At 44.8% G+C, this 22,699-nt stretch overlaps 1 protein-coding gene across 3 annotated transcripts; it reads left to right on the top strand.

Annotated features, from left to right (window-relative positions):
- Window positions 1-1,047: 1,047 nt before the first annotated feature.
- Window positions 1,048-21,372, top strand: MRM1 (mitochondrial rRNA methyltransferase 1). 3 transcript variants are annotated; one of them, XM_026656437.2, is made up of 6 exons: window positions 1,049-1,216; window positions 2,433-3,308; window positions 6,346-6,439; window positions 11,694-11,814; window positions 16,193-16,312; window positions 16,418-16,938. In XM_026656437.2, coding segments are annotated over exons 1-6 (1,254 nt in total). In that variant the 5' UTR covers window positions 1,049-1,214; the 3' UTR covers window positions 16,459-16,938. The 3 variants fall into 3 exon arrangements, with proteins under 3 accessions (XP_026512224.1, XP_026512223.1, XP_026512222.1); XM_026656439.2 differs by lacking the exons at window positions 16,193-16,312; window positions 16,418-16,938 and adding an exon at window positions 20,045-21,372 and having other exon boundaries at window positions 1,048-1,216; XM_026656438.2 differs by lacking the exons at window positions 16,193-16,312; window positions 16,418-16,938 and adding an exon at window positions 12,982-14,023 and having other exon boundaries at window positions 1,048-1,216.
- The last annotated feature ends 1,327 nt before the right edge of the window (window positions 21,373-22,699 follow it).

Genomic DNA, 22,699 nt, shown 5'->3' with positions numbered 1-22,699 from the left:
GCAGGGAATGGTGCTCTCTTGGGCACAGAGCACATGCTGGCCGGCCCACTCCAGGGCACATGCAGGGTGACCCCACCATGGGAGATCCTTGGGGGCGTGCACTGGCGCTCTCGGGCTGCGCCAGCACATTGCAGGGCATGCAGGGCGCATTGGTTCCCCCGGGCAACCTCCAGGGCGCAGCTGAGCTGCAGCACTGGTGCCCCCTGCCCAGCTGCCCCTAGAGACCTGAGTGACCCCAGCCGCCCACGCCACCAGGCCGCCCACCACGGGCACGCTCTGCACCGGACAACGCCTACCAGCAGGTGGCGCTGCAGCGCAGGGCGCCCCGCTGTCCTCTCCTCTCGCTGGTGGCGCGCGGACCCGGAAGTGGAGTGTGAGGTAGGGGCGTGTGTTTGGGGGCGCCCAGGGGAGGAGGCGGAGGTTGGTGCGGGGGGAGGGGGGGAGTTGCTGAGTCCTCAGCCCCCCCCCCCGGGCTGCTGCCGAGGGGTCACCGCTGGGGGGGGCGGGGGTCTGGGTGACCCCTCCCCCAGCCCGGGGAGACTGGAGCCGCTTCCCTGCGGGTCGCCCCCCCCCTCTGCGCTGCCCCCGGCGCCCAGGCCCGGCTCCCTTCCCCCGGGCAGAGCCCGCGGGTAACGCGCCTGGGGGGCGGTGGGGACGGGACCGCCCCGCTGCGCACGTGGGTTTTTCTAGCCCCGCAAAACTCCGTTTCCCTCCTGGGGTTTGGGCGGAACCCACCTCACCCGCGGGGAGAAAGCGTCAGCCCGGCGCAGCCGCCCGGAGGTGGGTCCCGTTCTCGTTTTCTCCCTCACAAGCCCCGTCTCCACTGTACTCACAGGCCCCCTGTCACCCGCGCTGCCTGGGCATCCCCTGCCCCACCGCCCCGGTGACACAGCGAAGCGGCCTCCTTGGGACAGACGACGGGCAACTGAGGCAGCGAGACTAGGACCTGCCCCGAGTCGCGTAGGAAGTCCACGGCAGAGCTGGGAATGGAACGGAGCGCCCTGGAGCCCCGGCCCTGTCAGCCCTAAAACCCACTCTTCTTCCCCCCTGGAGGCTGTTCGTTTCCATCTTCTTGTAATGCTACTGGATAGCAGACTAATGCGTTGGTGCTCCGGTTTGCAACAGCAGCAAGCACTGAAGATGACTGACGTGTTTGCAGCGAGGATCTCTGCAGACTTGGTGCAGCTGGGTGCTCAGCCCTGCTTATTGTTTTTATGTCTGTCGCAATATATTAACTAATAAAGCTGTGTCCAAGAGGGGAATGGGGATGGTCCAGTGGTTAGGATATAAGCCTAGAACGTGGGAAACCTTGCGTCATGTTCCTATTCTATTACAAGCTTCCTGTTTAACAGTCACTTAGCCTCTCTGTGCCTCAGTTCCCCATCTGGAAAATTGGGATAATAATAATAGCTAGTTCTTATCTAGCGCTTTTCAACAATAGATCTCAAAGCACTTTACAAAGGAAGTAATTATCATTAGCCCCCATTTTACAGATGGGGAAACTGAGGCATGGAAGGGGGACGTGACTAGGCCAAGGTCATCCAGTGGGAGAGCCCAGAATAGAAAGGACTTTCCTACCTCATGAGGGTATTGTGATAATAAATACGTTACAGTTTGCAAGGTGTTCAGTATGACAATGGGAGCCATATAAGAACCTAAAGTAGACTATATTCAGTGAACAAGTTCTGCTAGTTCAGTTTATCGCTGTAAATAATATATATATTCTTCTGTATATTTCTTTCATGGAGATCATCAATAATATATGATGTAGACAGGTAATACTCAGTATGACAACTTTATTGCAAATCTATGAAATACTCTCTCATGTGACATGGCACAACCTATGGCTTCTTAAGTCTGTTGATACAGTCAAATGCTTGCAGTATATAGATGTGTATTTAAAAGAAAATCATGCAGGGAACATTCTTGACCATGACTATAAGTTAATGTTATTGGCCAGAGGTTGAGGTGGGCTGGAGTGGTGAGATAGAGGACTAGATCATAAACTGATCTAAATTGGCATAGCATCTTCTATTTGAATGGTGCTAAACCAGTTTCCACCAGCTCAGAATCTGGCCCAGAGTATTTAACTATATTTTGAGAGTCAAGCGGGCCACTTTCTGTGGCTTACATGTGGCCAGCAGTGAAAGATTCGGCAGTTTGAACTTAGCTAATTCTGTTTGTGATGCATGAGTCAGAATGGAATCCAGCTCATTCTCCCGTGAGCATATTAGGCTAATATTAAAAACTTATTTTAGTCAACAAAGAGCAGCTATGACTTGGAACACAGGCAGGGAGTAGAGTGGAAGTTAAGTGTAAGGTTTCCATTTGTAAATAGTCCTTTTTCTGATCATAAGCATGTTTTAAAATTGTAAATATTAGTGGGATATTAACCCATATTGCATAACTAGCCCATTATCTCCTTTTTCAAGGGATAGCCGTTCCGAGGGAGGAGACTTGAGCGGTAGAATGGCCTTTGTGGTGGTGATGGTGAAGACCTTTAAGTTCAACATCTGGAAAACTGCAAGACTTTCATTTGCTTTTAGTTGCAACAGTCATTTTCGGGCAGTCAAACATTTTTTGGCTCAGGAGAAGGAGCCATCGCAATCTTCATCACCTGCGGGGTTCGGGAATGAAGGACATTCACAGCACCACGGCAGCCACCAGCTTCCAGTATCGGGACTTGGGGATGCTGCTGCACGAGTGATCCCCAAATCACATCCTCCTCCCAAAAGCTATAAAGGCCTCGCCCCTCAGAAGAATTTGCGGTGGCAGTGGAAGTCTAGAAAGAGCAGCACTGAGCAGGCTGCATCTTCCAGTGAGGAATTTAGGAACCTGAGAGAGGATGACTTTTCAAAACAGCAGAAAAGACCAGTGCCAAAGCCTATGTCCATTGAAAGGACCAAAGGTTCGGAGATCTTGTTTGGCATTGCGCCCTGCTCCCTGGCTTTCTCGCAGTCAAAGAGGGACTTTTTCCAGTTGTTCCTCAAGTCGGACAGCAGCTGCGCACGGCCTGTGATGGAAGAGTTTGCCCAACAAGCTAAGGCCTGCGGGGTCCCCGTGCACCATGTCAGAAGGCAGGTGCTGGATGCTCTTTGCAAAGGTCGAGTCCACCAGGGAGTTTGCTTAGAAGCCACTCCTCTCCATCTTAGCAGCTTGGAAGAAGCTGAAGCTTCCCAGGTTGGTCTGGGCACACAGCTGATTTGGCTGGTGCTGGAGCAGATACAGGATCCTATGAATCTGGGTGCAGTGCTGCGTTCTGCATACTTCTTAGGAGTTGACAGAGTGGTGACCAGCCAAAAGGACAGGTAAATTTTATGCTTTGCTTCTGTGGTGGGGTTTCCTGTTCACGTTACCACTGTCTTCCAAAGGATGTTACTATCTTGCATATTTGTATAGCTCCTTTTACCCCAAATGACCCCCAAAGTGTGCACCAAGCAGATATAGAAACTACACTGGCTGCTTTGGGACAGATGCTGATTTCGTTTCAGCAACCTGTGCTCCTTCAGGGATGGAAGGTGGGGAAGGTTCCTTTTGGGTCTCTCCGTTTTCAAATGCGTTCCCCCCTTTTATTGCTGAAGTCCTCCTTCTGTACCTGAGGCTGCTGAATGCAACTGCCTCAAGAGCCAATTAATGCAGTTTCCATTTGTCAGCTGGAAGGGGTGGTGTGTGTGTGTGTGTGCAACTTGCACCTTTTCCCATTGGACCCCTCTCACTGCCTCTGCAGCAGGACCATGAGCCAAAATCAGAAAATCCCCTGCTCCCCATTGGACAGTGTGTTGTGTAGCCACCAGCACACTGGGCAATCTCCGATTGTTGTTTTCTTCCCTTATTGCTATAAGAGTTTCTGAGTTGCAAAGGGATTAAAAACATATCTTAACCTCTGGCGTTCTAATTGCCCCCTCTGCATTCATTCATTTCAGTGACCGAAAAGCCATTCCCTTCCAGCCGTGGAGAGATTAAGGGATTTTTTTTCTGTAGTCCAAGTTTTCAAACCCTATGGGTCTGATCCTGCACGTGGAAAGACTCCAGGATATAATGAAGATTTGCTCACACGTACTTAACTGTCCTGTCCCCCAGTGCTGTATTACTAACTCCTCATAAAGGGAACTGGAGCCTTTCTCTGAGCTTATTCTATACAAGCTGCCAAGAGTAATTTCCTTCTTCCAGTAAGTATTGCTTTGTTGTCTCTGCCTAAACAGTTCACCAGTCTTTCAAATAAGATGTAAAACCAAGGTCCTTTTGTAGGCATTAAAGATCCCATCATCCTTTTTGTAAGGATAAGAGTGTCAGTCCCACCACTCTGGACGTATTCCAGCTCAGGTTGTTGCATCCTGCCTACCTTGTAGTTTCAGCTGGATGCTGCCTTTTTCACTTCCAGTCCTAAATTGTTGAGCTGCCATGTTCCACCCCGGAAGTGGATGGCCATATCCTTGTATAGGGTGTGTGTATATGTTTGAACTACTGAGGGTTTCAAAGCAATTAATAGATCATGCCCCAGCTACATCAATTTTGATTTGTTCACCACCACGACAGCTGCGCTCCTCTGGGTCAATGCGGATCACAAAGCCCAGGAAAAGGTGTGTGAGAGGTGGGGATGAAGCATTCTCGGTCGAGGGTATCTGGCTATGGAACAAACTCCCAGAGGACATCAGGTGAATCCAGAGTTTGACCATCTTTAGGAGATTTTGCAAAGCCTTCCTCTTTGAGAAGGCCTTTCCGTCATAAATATGACCCTCGCAGCACTAACATGCTTTCTACCTCGCAGCACTGACATGCTACGAAAAAATCGAAAACCCATACCCCCAAGTAGAGTTTTGCCCTGAAACAGAGCTGGAGCCCCCTGGAAGTCTGCTAGGGAGAAGATTATTGCTACTGATTTTACAGGGAAAGCGTTCAGATACTGTGGTGATGGGCAGCAGTATAAAACCTCAAGATAGCTAGAAAGATGGGATCTCTTGGGATGCAAAGAGATTTGTAAGCGTGCTCAGTTCTGTGCTGTGCACAAACACACACCCAGGCAGATTGCCAGGTGTCCACAGCTCCTAAGTGGAGTGTATAATTTGATTTAAAAGGCGCAGGTGCTGCTAGTCAGAACAGACCTGAATTCTTTTCTACCCTAGGTTTTTTTCTTTCTTTCCATGGTACACCTCTTCCCCGAGATAATGCGACCCGATATAACACGAATTCGGATATAATGCGGTAAAGCAGTGCTCCGGGGGGGGTGGGGCTGCGCGCTCCGGTGGATCAAAGCAAGTTTGATATAATGCGGTTTCACCTATAATGTGGTAAAATTTTTTGGCTCCCGAGGACAGCGTTATATCGGGGTAGAGGTGTATGTTTATTCTAGTCACTCTGCCTCTAGATTCAAAAGTGCAAGACTGCTGCTTGCAGGATTGCAAGATTTGGCCATGTCCCTGCTGTTCTCATTCCAGGGATGAATGCATTCTTGCACCTCTGAGCTGTGCTTTTCTGATCAATATCATTTGCTGAGCCACTCCACCACTGTGGTTTTTTTTTTGGAGATATATTTTAATGCAGAGGGAACATGATTATTTTGTAGTAGAACAATTAAGGTCGCACCTAGAGGCCCCAGTCCGGGAGCAAGGTGCCACCGTGCTAGGCACTGGGCATGCAAATAACATAAAGATAATCCCTGCCCTAAAGAAAGTACAATCTAAGTATAAGATGAGAAACAACAGGTGGAGATGGACAGACATGGGGAGCACAAGGGAATAGCAAGAGGATTAAGAGCAGGGTGATGAGCAATGGTCACAGCAGACCAGCAGCCTAACTATTGCATTGTAGGCATCACAGCAGAGGTGATTTTAAGGAGGACAGTGGAGAAGCCTTGTGTGGCCAGTGATGGTGGGAGGGATGCTCGCTTCTCACTGCCTTCTCTCTTCTGAACAGCTTCTGCTGAGGGAGGCAAATAGGGGATTAGCCCCGCTGATACAGGCGTGTGGCACAAGGGTCTCATGTATGCAAGGCTAGGATTCACATAGATTTTTAACAATGGGAAGGAGTCACCAGTGCAGTAGGTACATATAAAGATAGCCAGTTGTATTTAAACTTGGTTTGATGAGAAGTTTTGTTTTGTTATCATTTTTAGTTAGTCTTGATGTTAATTGTGCTCAAAAGTGCTCCTCCAGCCTTGTCCCTGTGTTCCTGTCAAAACCTCCCATTCCCTATAAGAAAGTGCATCTATAAAGTGAGTAGAATCATTTGTAAACTGATTTAAAGTGAGTCGTGAAGGCAATCGGATGAGCTAGCAAAAACAGTTTTTCAGGGTTTTTGTTTTGCTTTGTTTTAACTTGGAACTTTTCTTGGCTTCTCTACTCACAGCTGCCCCCTTACTCCTACGGTGAGCAAAGCAAGCTCTGGAGCCATGGAAGTTTTGGAGGTATACAGCACAGATAATCTCCAGAGATTTCTGAAGGTAGAAGAACCCAGCTTTCTTTTTTTTTTCTTTGTCCTTTTACCACTAAAGGTCCCAAAAACTTTCAGGCCATCTCACCAGCTAGATCGTGTGGCCTGTCAGTAGGGGAGATCACTTTTTTACAACATTTGGTGCAGTTATAGACTGTTACACACATATCCTATCTATATTTATAAGCTAAATCTTTATCTATCAAGTAAATAAAGGCACTTGCCTGGGTTGATGCTTTTGAACTAAGCACCTTGTAACCTTTTAGCATGAATATCCCTTAAACAGCTAAGGGAATTTAAAATAAATATATATCAACTGCTTATTTTAGGCCACCAAACCATGTATTAGCTGAACAATAACAGCACTGCCACTTATTCTGATTCTCCTCAGCCATGAGAATCTGGTTCAGACACTTAATTATTTATTTGTATTGTGTTGGTGCCTATGACCCCAATCAGGGATTAAGGCCCCGTTGTGCTAGGCGCTGTACAAATATATAACATGAAGATGGTTCCTGCTCCAGTGAGTTTACAATCTAACTAGATAAAAATCCCAAACTGTTTTTAGACAAGTAACAGCCTTGGTCCAAGGCGTCTGTGGGAGAACTCCCCACTGGTTGCAGACAATGGTTCAAGCCAAAGGAGACTGTGCAGTGTCTGCTTTCTCAGGGAGCTAAAATCAGTAAATAAGTGCAATAAATGCATTGCAGGGCCAAGTGAGTAGCTCTCTTGTATCAATGGGTATAGATTTTAATGCTTCATATAGGAACATTTTTATAAACTGAAACAAATAAAGGCACCTGCTTCCATGGTGTCAGGGTTGATGCTTTTGAACTAAGCACCCTGTACTCCTTTTGAATGAATATCCCTTAAAGAGCAAAGGGAATTTTCAAAAGCACCTAAGTCACTTAGGAACACAACTCCTATTGAAAGTCAACGGCACGTGTGGTCCTATATCACTTATGTGCTTCTGAAAATCCCCCTAAATGTGCATAGAGAACAGATCTAATATTGATGTAACTTATGGGTATGGTTTTCAAAATCGACTGAATCCCATTTTCAGAGACTTAAGTTACTTTGAAAAATGGGATTTAGGCTCATGAGTCACTTAGTTGCTTTTGAAATTTGTACCCTACACCTGTCACGGTGTGACTGACCCTTTAAAGGGAGATGGGTCCCAGCCCCACCCGTGACACTTAACAGGTGGAGAGAATGATAATGTCACATGACAGGCAGGTCATGCGGCTAAATCAGGCTTTCTGAGGGGGAAGTTGAAAAGGGAGCAGGAGGATTGTGTGAGCAGGTCTACACAACTCTTCTTAGCTCCCAGGCACAGGGCCTGGGAAGTGCAAGAGCTAATACCCGCTAGAGAGGCTAGAGTGTAGAGACCAAGCTTGCTGAAGGAGAAGCTTCAGCAGGGGGTTTGTTCCCTCTAGAACTTGGCATTAATAAACCAGATCCCAAGAAGGGGTGTTAGCTGATACACAAAAGCCTTTGTGAAGTTATTAAGGAGCCTGAGAGAAAGAAACTGAAGCAGCCACGTCACTGAGCCCAGAGCAAGTAGGCAGCTCTGCGATCGCCTTTAGGAGCGTGTCTGCACTGCAGCTGGGAGGAAGGCTCCCAGCCTAGGTGGACAGCTGTGTGGACATTGCAGCATGGGCAGCGGTACGGGCTCGCCACCTGAGCGTGGATTAGGGTGACCAGACAGCAAGTGGTCAGGGGACAGAGGGAGGGGGGTAATAGGAGCCTACATAAGAAAAAGACCCAAAAATCGGGACTGTCCCTATAAAACCGGGACATCTGGTTATCCTCGCGTGGATCCACTGGGTCAGACGAGCTGATAATTGTGCGGCTAGTGCGTGCTACCGCCCATGCTGCAACCTCCACACTGCTATTTTTAGTGAGCTAGCTTGAGTGGAGCTAGCGCCTGCCTGTCTTTCCTGGGCCGGGACGCTCGCTCTCAGCTGCAGTGTAGACATACCCGGTGAGGCCTCTGTTGAGTCTGCGCATTGTTTCTCTGTCTCATGCACCACCAGCTACAGGCTGCTGCTCAAAGGCTGCTCACATGAGGGCAGCATTGTGCAGCAGTTAAAATGTAGAGGAAAAGAGAAACCGTGGGTGGGTTGAAATGCTGTGAACCTTGTTGGAGTGGCAGCTACAAAATGAATCTGGAGATTTGAGCTCCATAATGAAGCCTCTGACGAATGACTCCACGGAAGCGGGAGAAGGCTTTGAAAAGACTCTTAAAACAAAAAATATCCTTGCATTAGGGTTGCCAGGCGTCCGGTTTTCGACCGGAACACCCAGTTGAAAAGGGACCCTGGCGGCTCCAGTCAGCACTACTGACCGGGCTGCTAAAAGTCCGGTTGGTGGCGCAACAGGGCCAAGGCAGGCTCCCTGCCTGCCCTTGCACCGCGTGGCTCCCGGAAGCGGCCAGCATGTCCGGCTCCTAGGTGCAGGGGTGGCTACGGGGGCTCTGCACGCTCCCCTTGCCCTGAGCAGCGGTTCCGCAGCTCCCATTGGCCTGCACCTCGAATACCCTCCTGCACCCCAACACCCTGCCTCAGCCTTGAGACCCCTCCCGCACCCAAACTCCCTCCCAGAGCCCACACCCCAACCCTCTGCCCCAGCCCTGAGCCCCCTCCCACACTCTGAAGCCCTCGGCCCCAGCCCGGAGCTCCCTCCTGCACCCCAAACCCCGGCCGCACCCCAGAGCCCATACCCCCAGCCGGAGCCTCACTCCTTCCTGCACCCCAACCCATTGCCCCACCCCAGAGCCCCCTCCTGCATCTTGAACCCTCATTTCTGGCCCCACCCCAAAGACCACACCTCCAGCCGGAGCCCTCACTCCCTTCCGCACCCCAACCCCCTGCCTCAGCCTGGTGAAAGTGAGTGAGGTGGGAGAGAGTAAGCGATGGAGGGAGGGGGGATGGAGGGAGCGGGGCGGGGCCTCGGGGAAGAGGCGGGGCAAGGGTGTTCAGTTTTGTGTGATTAGAAAGTTGGCATCCTTACTTCACATTAGAGAGAGTATCTGATCAGTTTTGGAGGAGTGTTTGGAGGCCAGTGAATTGCGTGGAGTTGGTGTTACAGAAATGCCTGTGGAGTTCACACTTGTTTGCTGTGTAGTTGTAGCTGTGTTGGTTCCAAGGTATTAGAGAGACAAGGTAGGTGAGGTAATATCTTTTATTGGACCAACTTCTGTTGGTGGAGATCCCAAGAAGTCAGTATTTTTCTCCCTGCATATCCTGTTTTGACCACCAGGGAGGTACCGAGATCTCTAGCCCCCTTCCTTCCAGTGCAAAGCTGGAAACCTTCTCCAGCCCCACCATAGATCTATGGCAGCCGGAGCTCTGGATGATAGTGAGATAAAAAGCACATAAAAGATATTGATATTTAATTGAAACACCTGGAAGAATCACCGTGTTACTATAAAGCTCAATTTATTAACATTTTGGGCCATTGCTGCAGTCCATTTAATTGGACCCAGATTGGTCAGTCTAACCTGTGGCATCACAGGAGTGTAAATTTAATGTAGTGTAATGTAAAAAGTGCAGATTTCACAGGAAATGAGGTTGGCAAGAAGCAGCAACTTGACTCTTGTTAAAGTGGATTTTCTAGTTAAAGGGACCCTGGCCAAATTAAGGCACCTGTACTGAGATTTTGTCAAATAAAACAGGATTGCTAGTCTTCTAAGGGTACGTCTATACCCAGCTGCTAGTTCGGCGGCTGGCAATCGAACTTCTGGGTTCGACTTATCGCGTCTTGTCTGGACGCGATAAGTCGAACCCGGAAGTGCTCGCCGTCGACTGCAGTACTCCTGCTCGGCGAGAGGAGTACCGCGGAGTCGACGGGGGAGCCTGCCTGCCGCGTGTGGACCGAGGTAAGATCGAACTAAGGTACTTCGAACTTCAGCTACGTTATTCACGTAGCTGAAGTTGCGTACCTTAGTTCGATTTGGGGGGTTAGTGTAGACCAAGCCTAAGCTGCCACTCAACAAGAGTAAGGGAAGCAGAATTGACCCACTAGTTAGGTAAGGACATTGAGAGCTGAAAGTGCTCAGAGTGTTTGAAAATCAGGTAGCATATTTAAGGGCATAATTTTAGGCATCCAAGTTTGAAAATTTTGGTTTGGGCTTTTAAAGACAGGTCTACGCTTAACGTTTTGCAGGCGTAGCTGTATTGGTTACAGGGGTGATATTTTTTTTAGGGACTTAGCAATGCTGGCAGAAATCCTAGTGGAGATGCAGCTACAGCGGCAAAAAATTCCTTTTGCCAGCATAGTTTATTTTGCTCACCGGACTGGAATAAGTTATGCCAGCAAAAGCACTTTTTTGCTGGTATAAGCTATGTGACAGATATTTGCAACCCCATGCAGTATCTTTGGGGGCATTGTGTTAAATTTATATACAACTCTGTGGGAGGGTTACCACAGCTCTCCAGGAACCAGAAACAGTGGAGTTCGATTAAAGTGAAACACTTAGATTGCAAACACCTCCAGAGAGGTACCACCTTCTTGGGAGGTTTGCATGTACTGATTCAAACTGGTTTTCCCAGAAACCAACAGACAAAGAAAGGGATTTTGGTATTAAAAGGCTGGGTTTGAACTGACTCAGGGCCTTCTTTCTGATCCAGTGAACGGACAAGAGGGATCCTGACCCTTGCGGAAGGGTTGGAAAGATTTTGGCCTACTAGGGCCTCATAAGACTGATGGGTAATTCCTGGTATGTTTCGTGTGTGTTTAAATCTGTTTACTGTTTTCTGTGTTTTCTCTGTAATTCTTTCTACCTTTAGAAAATATGTGTGTGCTTGGAAAGAGCTGTGTGGTAACTTGTAACAGCTGGGAATACACTGTTCATAGCCCTCGGAAAGAGCAGCAGGCTGGTCTGCTGGGGATATCACAGCAGGGAGCTGTCCAGCCTTAAAAATCCCCGGTCAGAAGGGAGTGGGAGAAGGGTCCCTCCCAGAGACCTGACTGGGAACTTCTGGAGTGGCCCATGGGGGTGGGGTTACAGGTGCAGTTACCCTGAAACGGTAGCAAGCTATCTCTACAGTTGCAGGGTTTTGCCGGTATAGCTATATTGGTATAAGTTTTAAGTGTAAACAAGACCTAGATGTATTAAAAAAACAAACAAACAAAAAGAAGCAAAGTAGGTTAGCTGCATGTTTGTGCTGAAAATCTAAAAGCTTGTATGTGTATGTATTGTTCTTATACATTTAAAGAACCTGGAATCATATTTTTCTTTTTTGTCCCCTTTTCTTTCTAAGGCTAAAACTGAAGAAGGCTGGGAAGTCATAGGAACAGTCAGCAAATCTGAGGTCGAGGATAAGGTCCCCGTCATCAGCTGCTTAGAGTTTCACTGGAATAAACCCACTGTTTTAGTATTAGGTATGGTACGGTGCAAAACTTTAACTGGGGTGAAGGTGCGTGATATGGAGACGTCACCTCTTAAACTAGTGCTGATGTAGTGGCCAGGGAGTTCAGTGTTCATGTGTACATGGCTCTAAATTTGTAAGTGCTCAGACAGGTGCAGGATGGCATTTCTAAGGGGATGAGTGCAGGTAAGTCTCCATGCTATACAGGCTTGGCCTCTACTGAGATTGCCAACAAGAGTGTCCATTACATGGGTAGCTTTGATAATGTGGACAGCTGCCCCAGCGGATATAGGATCTAGCTGCTCATTTCACACAGGTGGCTACCAAACAGCCATCAGTGGTTCTCAAGCCAGGGGTATGTGTACCTCTGGGTGTACTCAGAGGTCTTCCAGGGTGTACATCAACTCATCTAGATATTTGCCTAGTTTTACAGCAGGCTACACTAGCAAAGTTAGTACAAACTAAAATTTCATACAGACAATGACTTGTTTATACTGCTCTATACACTATATGCTGAAATGTAAGTAAAATATTTATATTCAAATTGATTTATTTTATAATCATATGGTAAAAATTGGAACGTAAGCAATTTTTCAGTAATAGTGTGCTGTGACACTTTGTGTTTTTAATATCTGATTTTTGTAAGCAAGTAGTTTTTAAGTGAGGTGAAACTTGGGAGTATGCAAGACAAATCAGACTCCTGAAAAGGGGTACAGTAGTCAGGAAAGGTTGAGAGCCACGGAGATACAATATTAACTTTTGGTCACTTCCAACCTCTTTCTCATTTGGAGCAACTGTAGTTTGTTACTTGACCCCTGAGCAATGCACATCCCTCCTCCCCCCAAACTTATCTTAAGCAGATAAAGGAGATGGTTGCAATGAATTTACCAAGATGGTGTCTTTTATGGAGAAATGTTTGAGTTTATATGGTCTGAATGGTAGAGAAGCAAGTGGACGTTACAGCTGAAGTAAGAAACATTGCAGAATCATCCAGGAATGCATATTTGGAAGCCCTTTTTGCTGCTCCATGTCAGCAGGCAACGAAGGTGGTTTGAACCATTGCACTGAAGGGTAATGTCATGTTGACGATCAGCCATTGAGGGGCTGTAATCCTGCCTGATGCTACCATTTACTTGGCTCTGAAGACATTTCTTTAATTAAAATGTTTATTGAACTCCAGGAAATACTGACAAGACAACACAGCAAATCTGGCATCTCTACAAGATGTGTGGCACTATATTACAAAGGGAATAGAAAGGCTGGCAATGCAGATGATGGACCACAAAGAAATACATACCAGAAACGATGACAACAGCAAGAGAAAGGAAGAGAGAGAAAGTGACAGCAGTGTCATTACCTTGAATTATAAGAGATTTTTCCAGGAAAAAGTCCAAATATTCTTTTGTCAGGGGAGACTGGAGGCTGATTGGTAGATGCATGAGAAGAGTTCCCAAACCTTACAACAGTAATGACTTCAACTCTCTACTGAGCACTAACTCTTCGCTGAAAAGAAAATTGAACATTATGGAGTTGTGTGATACTGGGGTTGTTTGAAGAAATGTCCTGGATCTAAATATGTAGCGTACCTGTGGCAGCAAACAGAGAAGAGCAGCAATAAATTAGTGTGGAAGCAAGCTTCCCCACACACTGTCTTATAAGAAAAGTGTTACAGACTTGAATTTGCCTTCCCAGCATCCTAGTCAGCTACAGTCTTGCTCGCTTGCCAAAGAGAATGATCTGAACAATATCTCTTAATGTTGTCTGTGTGCAAAGTCAATGCCTAAGGCAACAGATTGACTTCCCTAGAGACTGAAGGTCTCTGCATGGGCCGGGATAGGATTAACTCCCTTTCCTGTCCTGCCAGCTCTGCATATCCTTTCAGTTCTTGGCATGGGTGCTGAGTCTGGGAATAAGGGTGCCTACCATGGTTTTGTTTATTTGGACACCTGTCCACTTAGATCAATCAAATTCATTTTTAACAGGCCACTGAACAACCATCATCTTTTGGTCGGTGCTTATTTTGGCTGGATTTGAGCTGTCAACATCCAACGTTACAATAGTTAATGATAACATAAATTCTGGCCGTGATATTCAACATCATGCTTCATGGCGTAAGCCAAGTTCTAACTATGTGGTGTAGGAGGTTTTTTGCACTGTCCTCTGAAGCATCAGGGGCTGGTCACTATGGAGATGGGATACTGGACTAAATGTGGAGGTGAAAGTAAGCCGGTCCGGTCCGGCGTACTGGCAAGAGCCGGTACACAGCCGACTGTACTGGCAGGGCGATTTAAAGGGCCCGGGACTCCTGGCAATACCGGTAAGTCCTTTAAGTTACTTTCACCCCTGACTAAATGGACCATGGTCTGATCCCGTCTGGCAAATCCTAACTTAGAGATGAAAGGCTCTGCATCCCATTATCGACCCCCAGAATCATCAGGCCACACCCTGAACAATATTACAGTCAGAAATGGGGATAAAAAATAATAATTAAATGATTGCATTTCAGCTGCACTCTGAGATAAAACTATGAGATTAAAGTCAAAGAGCCAAAGTGGTAAATGTTTTGTGCAGCAATATAAACTAGCATCTTGTATTATTTTATCTGATTCCATCAGCACTCCCTCCCACATCATTCTCTATCTGCAAGTCTTTTTGCCCTGAATTTATGGGTTCTAATTATCTTAAGCGACTAAGGCCATAAAAAGCTTTGTAAAAGCTGGAAGCAAAATTGCTGCTTTTATTGGGAATCATAAGACCCTTATCAGTGAGAGAAAGGGAGTGTTCCAGGAAACATGACATATCTGACAATAGCTGCTGTCCCAAGCTGAAGGAACACACCAGAATATGAGCGCGAAAGGCTGATGAGACGAATGTTGCTTGAAGTTATAAAACTTTTCTCTTCTGTATCAAATCAAGAAAAAGTAGAGGGGAAGGTGAAATCCTTGCTTTTCCCACCAACATCTTGTGACTGAGAGGAATGGTGACCCAGTGGTTGGGATGCTAGCCTGGGAGACCCAGGTTTGAGTCCCTGCTCTGCCTCAGACTGCCTGTGTGACCTTGGGCAAGTCACCTTAGCTGCTCTGTGTCTCAGTTTCCAATCCATAGTATGGGAATAATAGCACTGCCCTATCTCACTGGGGTGTTGAGTGGATAAATATATTAAAGACTGAGGTGTTCAGATAGTACAGCAATGGTGGCAATATAAGTACCTTAGAAAGACTGGAGAGATGATTTGGTGACAGCATCAGAAGATGGAGGCTTGCAGGCATTTTACAGAGACAATTCCAGCATGTAGGACAGCTGCTAGATTCTAGAGTAATACGTCTAAAATCTAGTAGAGATGGCCAGTGTGTCTATTAACAATCCCTTTTTGGCAAGGCTAAGAAAGGGGAATGGGTGGCTTCCTGTTCCATGGATCTATTCTGTTGGCTGCAGACCAGGGACCTTATTCTGTCTTTGTCTAAACTGTACCAGGTGCACCCGTGGAGCTCGATAAATAATGAACACGAAAACACCTTTTGATAATAGAGCCGATCTGGAGTCCGAGGTAGGGGGATGGTACTGGGGTTAGCCTGGGCCTTCTGTATTCATTTGTCTACAAGTGGAATTGTTTTAAGCAGCTCCCTTTCCATTTTCCTTTGTGACAATACAAGCCAAACTACTACTAATGACCTGGCATAGATTTCTACTCTGCTTCACTAGTGTATCAGGTCAAACATATTGGGGTTGTTGGATGGTTTAGCAACTAATCAATTGAAACCTCTTGTTAAACTCTCTGTGTTCACGAGTTGCACCCAGCTGGTAGTATCGTCTACTGGAAAAGTTGAACAAGTCAATATCAATAGAGACATACGAGTTGCTGTACCAGATCAGACCATTGGTCCATCAACCCCTATATTCAGCTTCCAGCATTGGACACTATGAAGCTTCCTCCTGTAATGTACCTGATCAGCTATGCATTGCTCTACATTGGGAATAGGGAAGGATTTCCCCTGGCCCTTGAAAGGGTGCTGTGAGGCTTTGTAATGAAAGTGCTGCAGAAGCGCAAGGTATTAGCACTGGCTCAGAAACTCCCATGAGCTCTACAAACAAATCCAGATAGGTTGAAATGGGCCAGTAGGGAAAACTAGATACATTGCTGTCATTTGTTACCTCCGATTTCAATTTAACAGCTGGATCCTGCAAAACTGCTCTTGATCATGTATATTGTCCTATCAAAGTCAATGGGACAACTCCTGTGAGTCAGCATTGGTCAGGGGGGTGTTCTGGTTTTATTTTAAAAAGGCATTTGTTGACGGGTTTATTCATAAATCAGTGGCAGAGTTGTGAAAATGTGTGAAGTTGGCGACACAAATGCATGAACATACCCATACAATATCTTTTTTCTGCAGGGAATGAAGGGTATGGGCTATCTTCGGAGACACGAAGTTTGTGCCACAGGATGCTAATCATCCCTCCTGGAAGAACGTTGCAGCCTGGGATTGAATCATTAAATGTTTCTGTTGCTACTGGTAAAAATAATTTAATTGCTCAAACTGATTGCAATTCCTGTTTCTTTAAAGATAAACATTTTCAGGATGAGTTTCTATTAGTGATGCCTTTTTGTTTTTTTGCAGGGATTCTCTTGCATTCTATATGCAGCCAAAAAATAAAGTAACGGAATATGATTTTACCGTGAATTGCGTAGATCTTTAAAAATCCAACCTTTTTGAGCAGGGAAAACAGTTCAGTGTTGTGTGGCTTCACTGACAATCAGTAGAGGCAGACACCCTGTTGCACTTTCCAGAGTCTTTCTACAGCTGTGAGCTCCTGAGAAGCTAAGAAGAAAGTAAACACTGAAACTTCTGCTGTAGAATGTTCAACTTAAACTTTAGAAGATTCCAGATACCATTCCAGGTTATGTCCAATGTCCTGCACTCCAGGTTGTCTCTGCACAATGTTCCACCTGAGTATTGGATGCAGTGGCTTCATCATGCTGTGTTTACAGACTGCTAAAAGCTCCAGGAACCTGTTGAATACATAAACTCCAAGAGACAAGATTAAAAGAAAATGTGACAGAGAGAAAGCTAGATTTTAAAAACAGGGAGCCAAATCTCTCTGTGTATACTGATGCAAAACAGCCATTAAAATAAATGAACCTTGGGTACACTAACACTCCTTTACAGAACTCATTCCCAGTGAGATCTTTGCTGGAATAAGGACTGCAGAATCGGGCCTATTCTGTATTTTTTTCATAGTGTGATGGTGTTTCCCATTCCACATCACTGTTTGAACATCTGAAAACATGTTGCATTGAATTTGACTGTAAAATAGGTCGGTGAACTCAATCGTGTGACAGATGTGACCTATAATGAAACTCAGTTGAGGGGGAAAAAAGTAACCCATTGAAATAAAACTGTCTAAAGATTTGTTGTAGATTTGTATTAAATTGTTCCTTTTGTTCTCTCTCATATATAAACCCACCACATGATTAGTGAACCAGGACACAGCATATTTGTGTGAGCTCTGGGTGAGGAACAAGGATATGGATTCACTAGCATGTTCTTTCATTCATATTGTGAATGTTCCTCTTTCGTTATGGTTCTGGTCCTGTAGGATGCTGAACACCCCAGCACCTTCAACTCCCAGTGAAGTCAATGGGAATTCATGACGTTCAGCATCTTGCCTTGCATTTGGGTGAGGGGGTGTATGTGATGGGGGTTTCATTTGCAAATATTTCTGGCTTGAAAACCACACTTGCTAAATTATTGAAAACAAAATGAATGTTATCGCTTAGCACCTTGACTATTTTATTTAGTTACTGTGGCCCTTTGCATAGGATCAGTCATTAACACTTGATTTACAGTACCCTTTAGGGATAATTTCAAACAATTTAGCTTACTCCATCCCCCCCTTCCAAATGAGCAGCTAAATCACTCAGAGAGACTAATTAGACTTGCCTGTGAGCTAAATGAAGTCTGTAAACTCTGGTCTGTGAATCTGAAAGTTTTTCAGATGCTTCAGGCCGGTGGCTGGTTTCACAGTCTTTGGAAAAGCTGTGGTGTCTGCCAGCCCAGTCTCCATTCCGTTGCCTGGATTTGCCTTGGCTTATTTAGTAGGAAGGAAGGTGATGTCCTAGCACGTTTTCATGTACGTAAATTCCTTTTGGGGCTGCTGTAGGTTCTATTAGATGCAGTGGGTCTGAATCTCTGTTACATTTGTATTTTGGTAGCTCTTAAAGGCCACAATCAGATTGGGCCTCATCGTGCTAGGTGCTGCATAAGCACATAATAAATGAAACCCTCCCTGCCACAAAGAACTTTCAGTCTAAACAATGCTCTCTTCCCAATTTGTTGCTGTTAGGGGATTTGGTTTTTTTAGAGTAATACTTTCTTTGGTTGCTTTGTTTTTGCAGTCTCTCTTCATCGCAGCCCCTCTTTGGAGCAGTTATGGGGTTGGCTCCTGCATTCCTGTGCAGACCCCAAAATTGCCACTGAAATTGATGAGAATTTCAGGTGTGCAAGGAATACGGGCTTGCCCCAAGGGCGAGATGCTCAACTGGTATAAATCAGTGTAGCTCCAGTGAAGCTACCTGATTTACATCAACTCAGGTTCTGGCCCATAATCTTTTTCAGTATGCTACGGGAGATTGCATTCTTTACTTCACACTCAGCCATTTCTCCCTCTTGTTCTTGACATGGGCCTAGGTTTCTGCAGAGATGTGTTGCCGTGAAATATTTCCTTTAGGGTGGATGTTTGGGAGCTGAAATGTACAGAGTCATAATAATCTTACTGCTCATTAAGGTGCCGTTCCTTCAGGATTTCTTTTTGCATTATCTGAGGTGTGTGCCTCTGGCTTGCTATTTTTACTAATATTTCTATTCAGTTATACTTGGCACTGTAGAGTCTCCTTAAAACCTTCTTGATCAAACGAATGGTTTCTCAGAAAGGGAATGGACCTTGAAGCCTTACACAGGCAAAGTTCATTGACGTTTGCCTTGTTTCTAAAACTAACCTGCCAAATGTTTTCAAGAACTGAATTGTCTTGTGGCTGCTTTGCACACATTATTTTTCCTTTGATGCTGGCACCTAAATAGCCTGCCTTGTGCAGCTCATAGCAAGATCCCAGTGACTGGCCTTTGTTATAAATTGTTGCTTTTGGCATTTCTTAAAGCATGGTTTCAGATTGTTTTTCCAAAGACAGAATCTGTGTACCTTTTTACATTAATAAAATAGAGGACTTGTTTATATGGGAAAGACGCACTGGGATAACCTGAGGTGTGAATTTAAACCAGTAGACTTAAACTGAGTCAAACTTCTGTGTAGACACACTGATTCTGATATGGGAGTGGCTTTTTTCAGTTTAGCTTAAATTGATCGAGAAAAGATTTAAGTTTAAACCAGTGTAAGCCCCCCTTAAACTAAAATAAGAGCATCTACATGGATTTACACTGGTTTAACTATATTGCCTTAAAAACGGATTACATGAAACCTTTGCAACTTTTCCACAGAGACAAGGTCAGAGAAAAAAGTTCGCATAGAGGTTAAGGTATTGGTCTGGGACTTGAGAGATGACTCTAACATTTGCCCTGCCACAGATTTTCAGTGTGACCTTGAGCAAGTCACTTAATCTTTCTGTGCCGCAGTTCCCCTTCTGTAAAAGGGGGAGAGTAACATTGTAAGCTCTTCAGGACCGAACTGTCTCCTTTCATCTGTTTGTATAGTGCTTACCAAACATTTCATATTAAGGCCTTTTGGTGTAACTGTAATATAAATGAATAATAGATTGTGATCATCTGTATTTTGTGTTGAATTCTTGACATTTTACTTTTATTTGGCCTGATTTTCAAAGGTGCTGAGCACTCACGTTTTCTATTGCAAACCAGGGAAGATGTGGGTGCGCAGCATCCCTGCAACAGACTGGTTATGCTTAATTATATTTTCCCCTTCAACTCTTAATTGAGAAAATAAAACACTGGCCAAGCAAACAATTATTATTTTGTGAAACACAGCTCTTTGGAACTCAGATTCTTTGTAGTTATCAGATTTAAAGATGAGAGCTGTCTATTAGGTGACATTGAAACAACTGGTTGCTGGAGAGTAGTAATGCTTTTCTGGTAGATATATAGCAGTTTAGTTTCCTGTGCAGAATGAATCAGTTTTAATATAGTAATAAAAAAGGCTAGGGATAAAGAAAGGTTCATATGAATTTTTTCCCTGTATTTCAGGTTGTTATTAAGGAAAACGCTTGTTCTGTCCATTAGGTGGTGCCCACTATGCATTTTTGCATTTGTGGAGGAAAGAAAGATTCTAGAGACTTAGAAGCAAACAAAATCCATCCTTGTTAACATCAGGAGAGGCGAATAAAGCCATTTCTTTATTCTTGTCATATAGGTAGGTATATATATTTTTCTATGTACTAACTGATTTTTGGATGTAATTAGTTGGCAAGGGGAGGCACATTTTTAGGTTTGATTTGATCCTGTATGTATGCTGAGAAATGACTTGTAATTTCAAGTCTAAGAATAGTAAAGCAAAGCTACACATTAACAAAGAGGCGGTTGTAAATAACGTCAATATGTTTGATAATTATTTTGCCCATTTCCTGAAGGTTCCAAAAGTACTTTGCACACACTACACCTACAGCAGTTCTGTTACGAGTGGAGACTGATGGGAACTTTTGGAACATTACGTTGTTGTATTCTCCTCCTGTTGTTATTGTTTATTGCCACCCAGCTCCTGTCTGTTGTGAAGTCCCAATCCTGACTTCCTGATATCACAACATGCTGCTGTGTAAACAGTGGCTTTCCACTCTCATAGAAGGAAGAAATGCATTTGGAAGTGAGAGGATATGGAGGTCAGAATGTGAGAATTTAGAGCCAAATCTTGCCGGTCTTACCCTTAGAAGTCAGCCATGCCTACTCACATGCGGAAGCCTAGCAGAAGTTGGCTTTAAGTTTGTGAAGAGCTTAGAGGTGGAGAAAGACCTATTAGGTCTCCCTGGCCAGTGCATAATTGTTCTCTGTTGTATGTACAGTTGCAAGTGCTTTGTTCAATCTTGTTTTTAAATGTGCCAAGCAGAGAGGTTTCCACCACTTCTCTTGGTAGATTATTCCATAGGTTTTATAGATCTCACTATTAGTTTGCACGTGCATATCAGAAATAAGAAACTGTAGTTGTTTATCTTGTAGTTTAATTGCATTTACCAAAAGGGATGTCAGACTCCTTGCCTTCTTCTCTATTTTTTCTCATTCTTGTGCTCTCACTCTTTTAGGTAATCTGATTTGGCAACAGAGGATCAAAGGACGAGGGCTGGCCGTGGCGTATAGTGTACATTTCATGGTAGCAACATTGTTTTTTAATATTTTTAATGAGTCTGTGTTTTAATGCGCTGCTGGATCTCTATGGAAATACAGCTGGTGTGCTAGTGACCACATTAGGTCTAATGCAGACATAGGGTAGGGGTATGAATTGACACTCATGTGTACACAGGCATGATTCACATTGCCAGCTCCACAGCTGCACTGAGTACTTAGAATTGCATATCTGTTCCTGTATTTATATATGCTGAATTAAAGGTATTGTAAGCGTATTAACACCCAGTCAGGACTGCGTTCTCTGTTCTCTAGGGTTCTTCCTATCCAAATCCCCATGGAGGGAGGGTCACTTGATGCTCTCACCCTTGTTTCACTGCAGCAGTGGACCAGGTGGCTGGGATAGTCACGATCATTTGCCATCAGAATTTCTCTCCCTATTTTGACCCCTATCTTGCAAGATGCTGATAGCTTCCTAAGAAGCACTGAGCACCCTGGAATCCCATTGAAATCAACAGGAGCCAAGGGTCTTTGGCCCCCTGGCAGGATCATGCCCTTTGCGACAGAGCTCTGTGCTATCTAATTTGCCCCCTGATTTAATAAATGCGATTCGTTAATTGGATCATTGCCTTCTTCTCCAGTTAATTTCCTGGGTATTTTTAAATGTTAAAATGTAGTTTTTATAGTCTTTCATTATTTTTAGCCTTGAGCTTGAATATAATTGTCCCTGTAATGTAACTGTAAAAAACTCCCAGCTTCATATCATAAAGGAAGTTATTAATTGTCATTTTTGTGTACATCTGCAAGATCAAAACATGTTGGCTGATTACTTCTGTTTGTACATACCATCTCTTTGATACTTCGATATGAATAACGTGAGTGTGTAATTTGAAAGTCAATTTTTCCCTCCCTGCTGCTTGTCATGGATTATTTTCAGGAACATATTTACCAAATTGATTTTAAAATTTAGTAATTGCCCTTCTACAATGATTTTTCAATAGTCAAAGTGTCTACACACACTGGCAAAATATTTTCCTTATTAGTTCAGTAGGTATTTTGTGCACATTGTGTCTTTGCCCAGACAAAGCTGAGTACATCTGGTTCATGCCCAATCTTCACTGTTCAAGTGAGGCATTATTTAAAGGGACTCCGTTAATTTAGTTTAAGCCCCAAATTTAGGTTTTGTGCTTTAAAACAGAAACCAAAAAACCCCCTACAACCCCAAACTAAAATCAAATATTTGTCTCAATGAGATTTGCACGTATACTTGGATTGGAAGCTCCTTGGGAGCAGAAACTGCCTTCTTGTTCTGTGTTTGTACAGCGCCTAACACCAAAGGGTCCTGGTGCATGACTGGGGCTTTCACAAGACAAATAATAATAATTAATAAATTCTAATAGTACTGTGTGCAGCAGATGTTAGTGCAAATTTAGGTGTTTACACGTGCAAAATTGCACATACACAAATGGAAGCTACTTCTAAAAATACAAATATATTTTATTTTCAGTTGAAAGTTTTTAAATTTTTAAAATTCATTTAATCATTTCCCCGCCCCTGCCCTCCCATGTTAGGAATCTGGCCAATATCGTTTTAGTGCAGGAGAAC

This window comes from Terrapene carolina, unplaced genomic scaffold, assembly GCF_002925995.2.
Source record: "Terrapene carolina triunguis isolate 2854851 unplaced genomic scaffold, T_m_triunguis-2.0 Scaffold231, whole genome shotgun sequence".
Classification (NCBI taxonomy): Eukaryota; Metazoa; Chordata; order Testudines; family Emydidae; genus Terrapene; species Terrapene triunguis.
The sequence above is the reverse complement of the archived record's forward strand: the minus strand, read 5'-3'. Positions and strand labels throughout refer to the sequence as shown.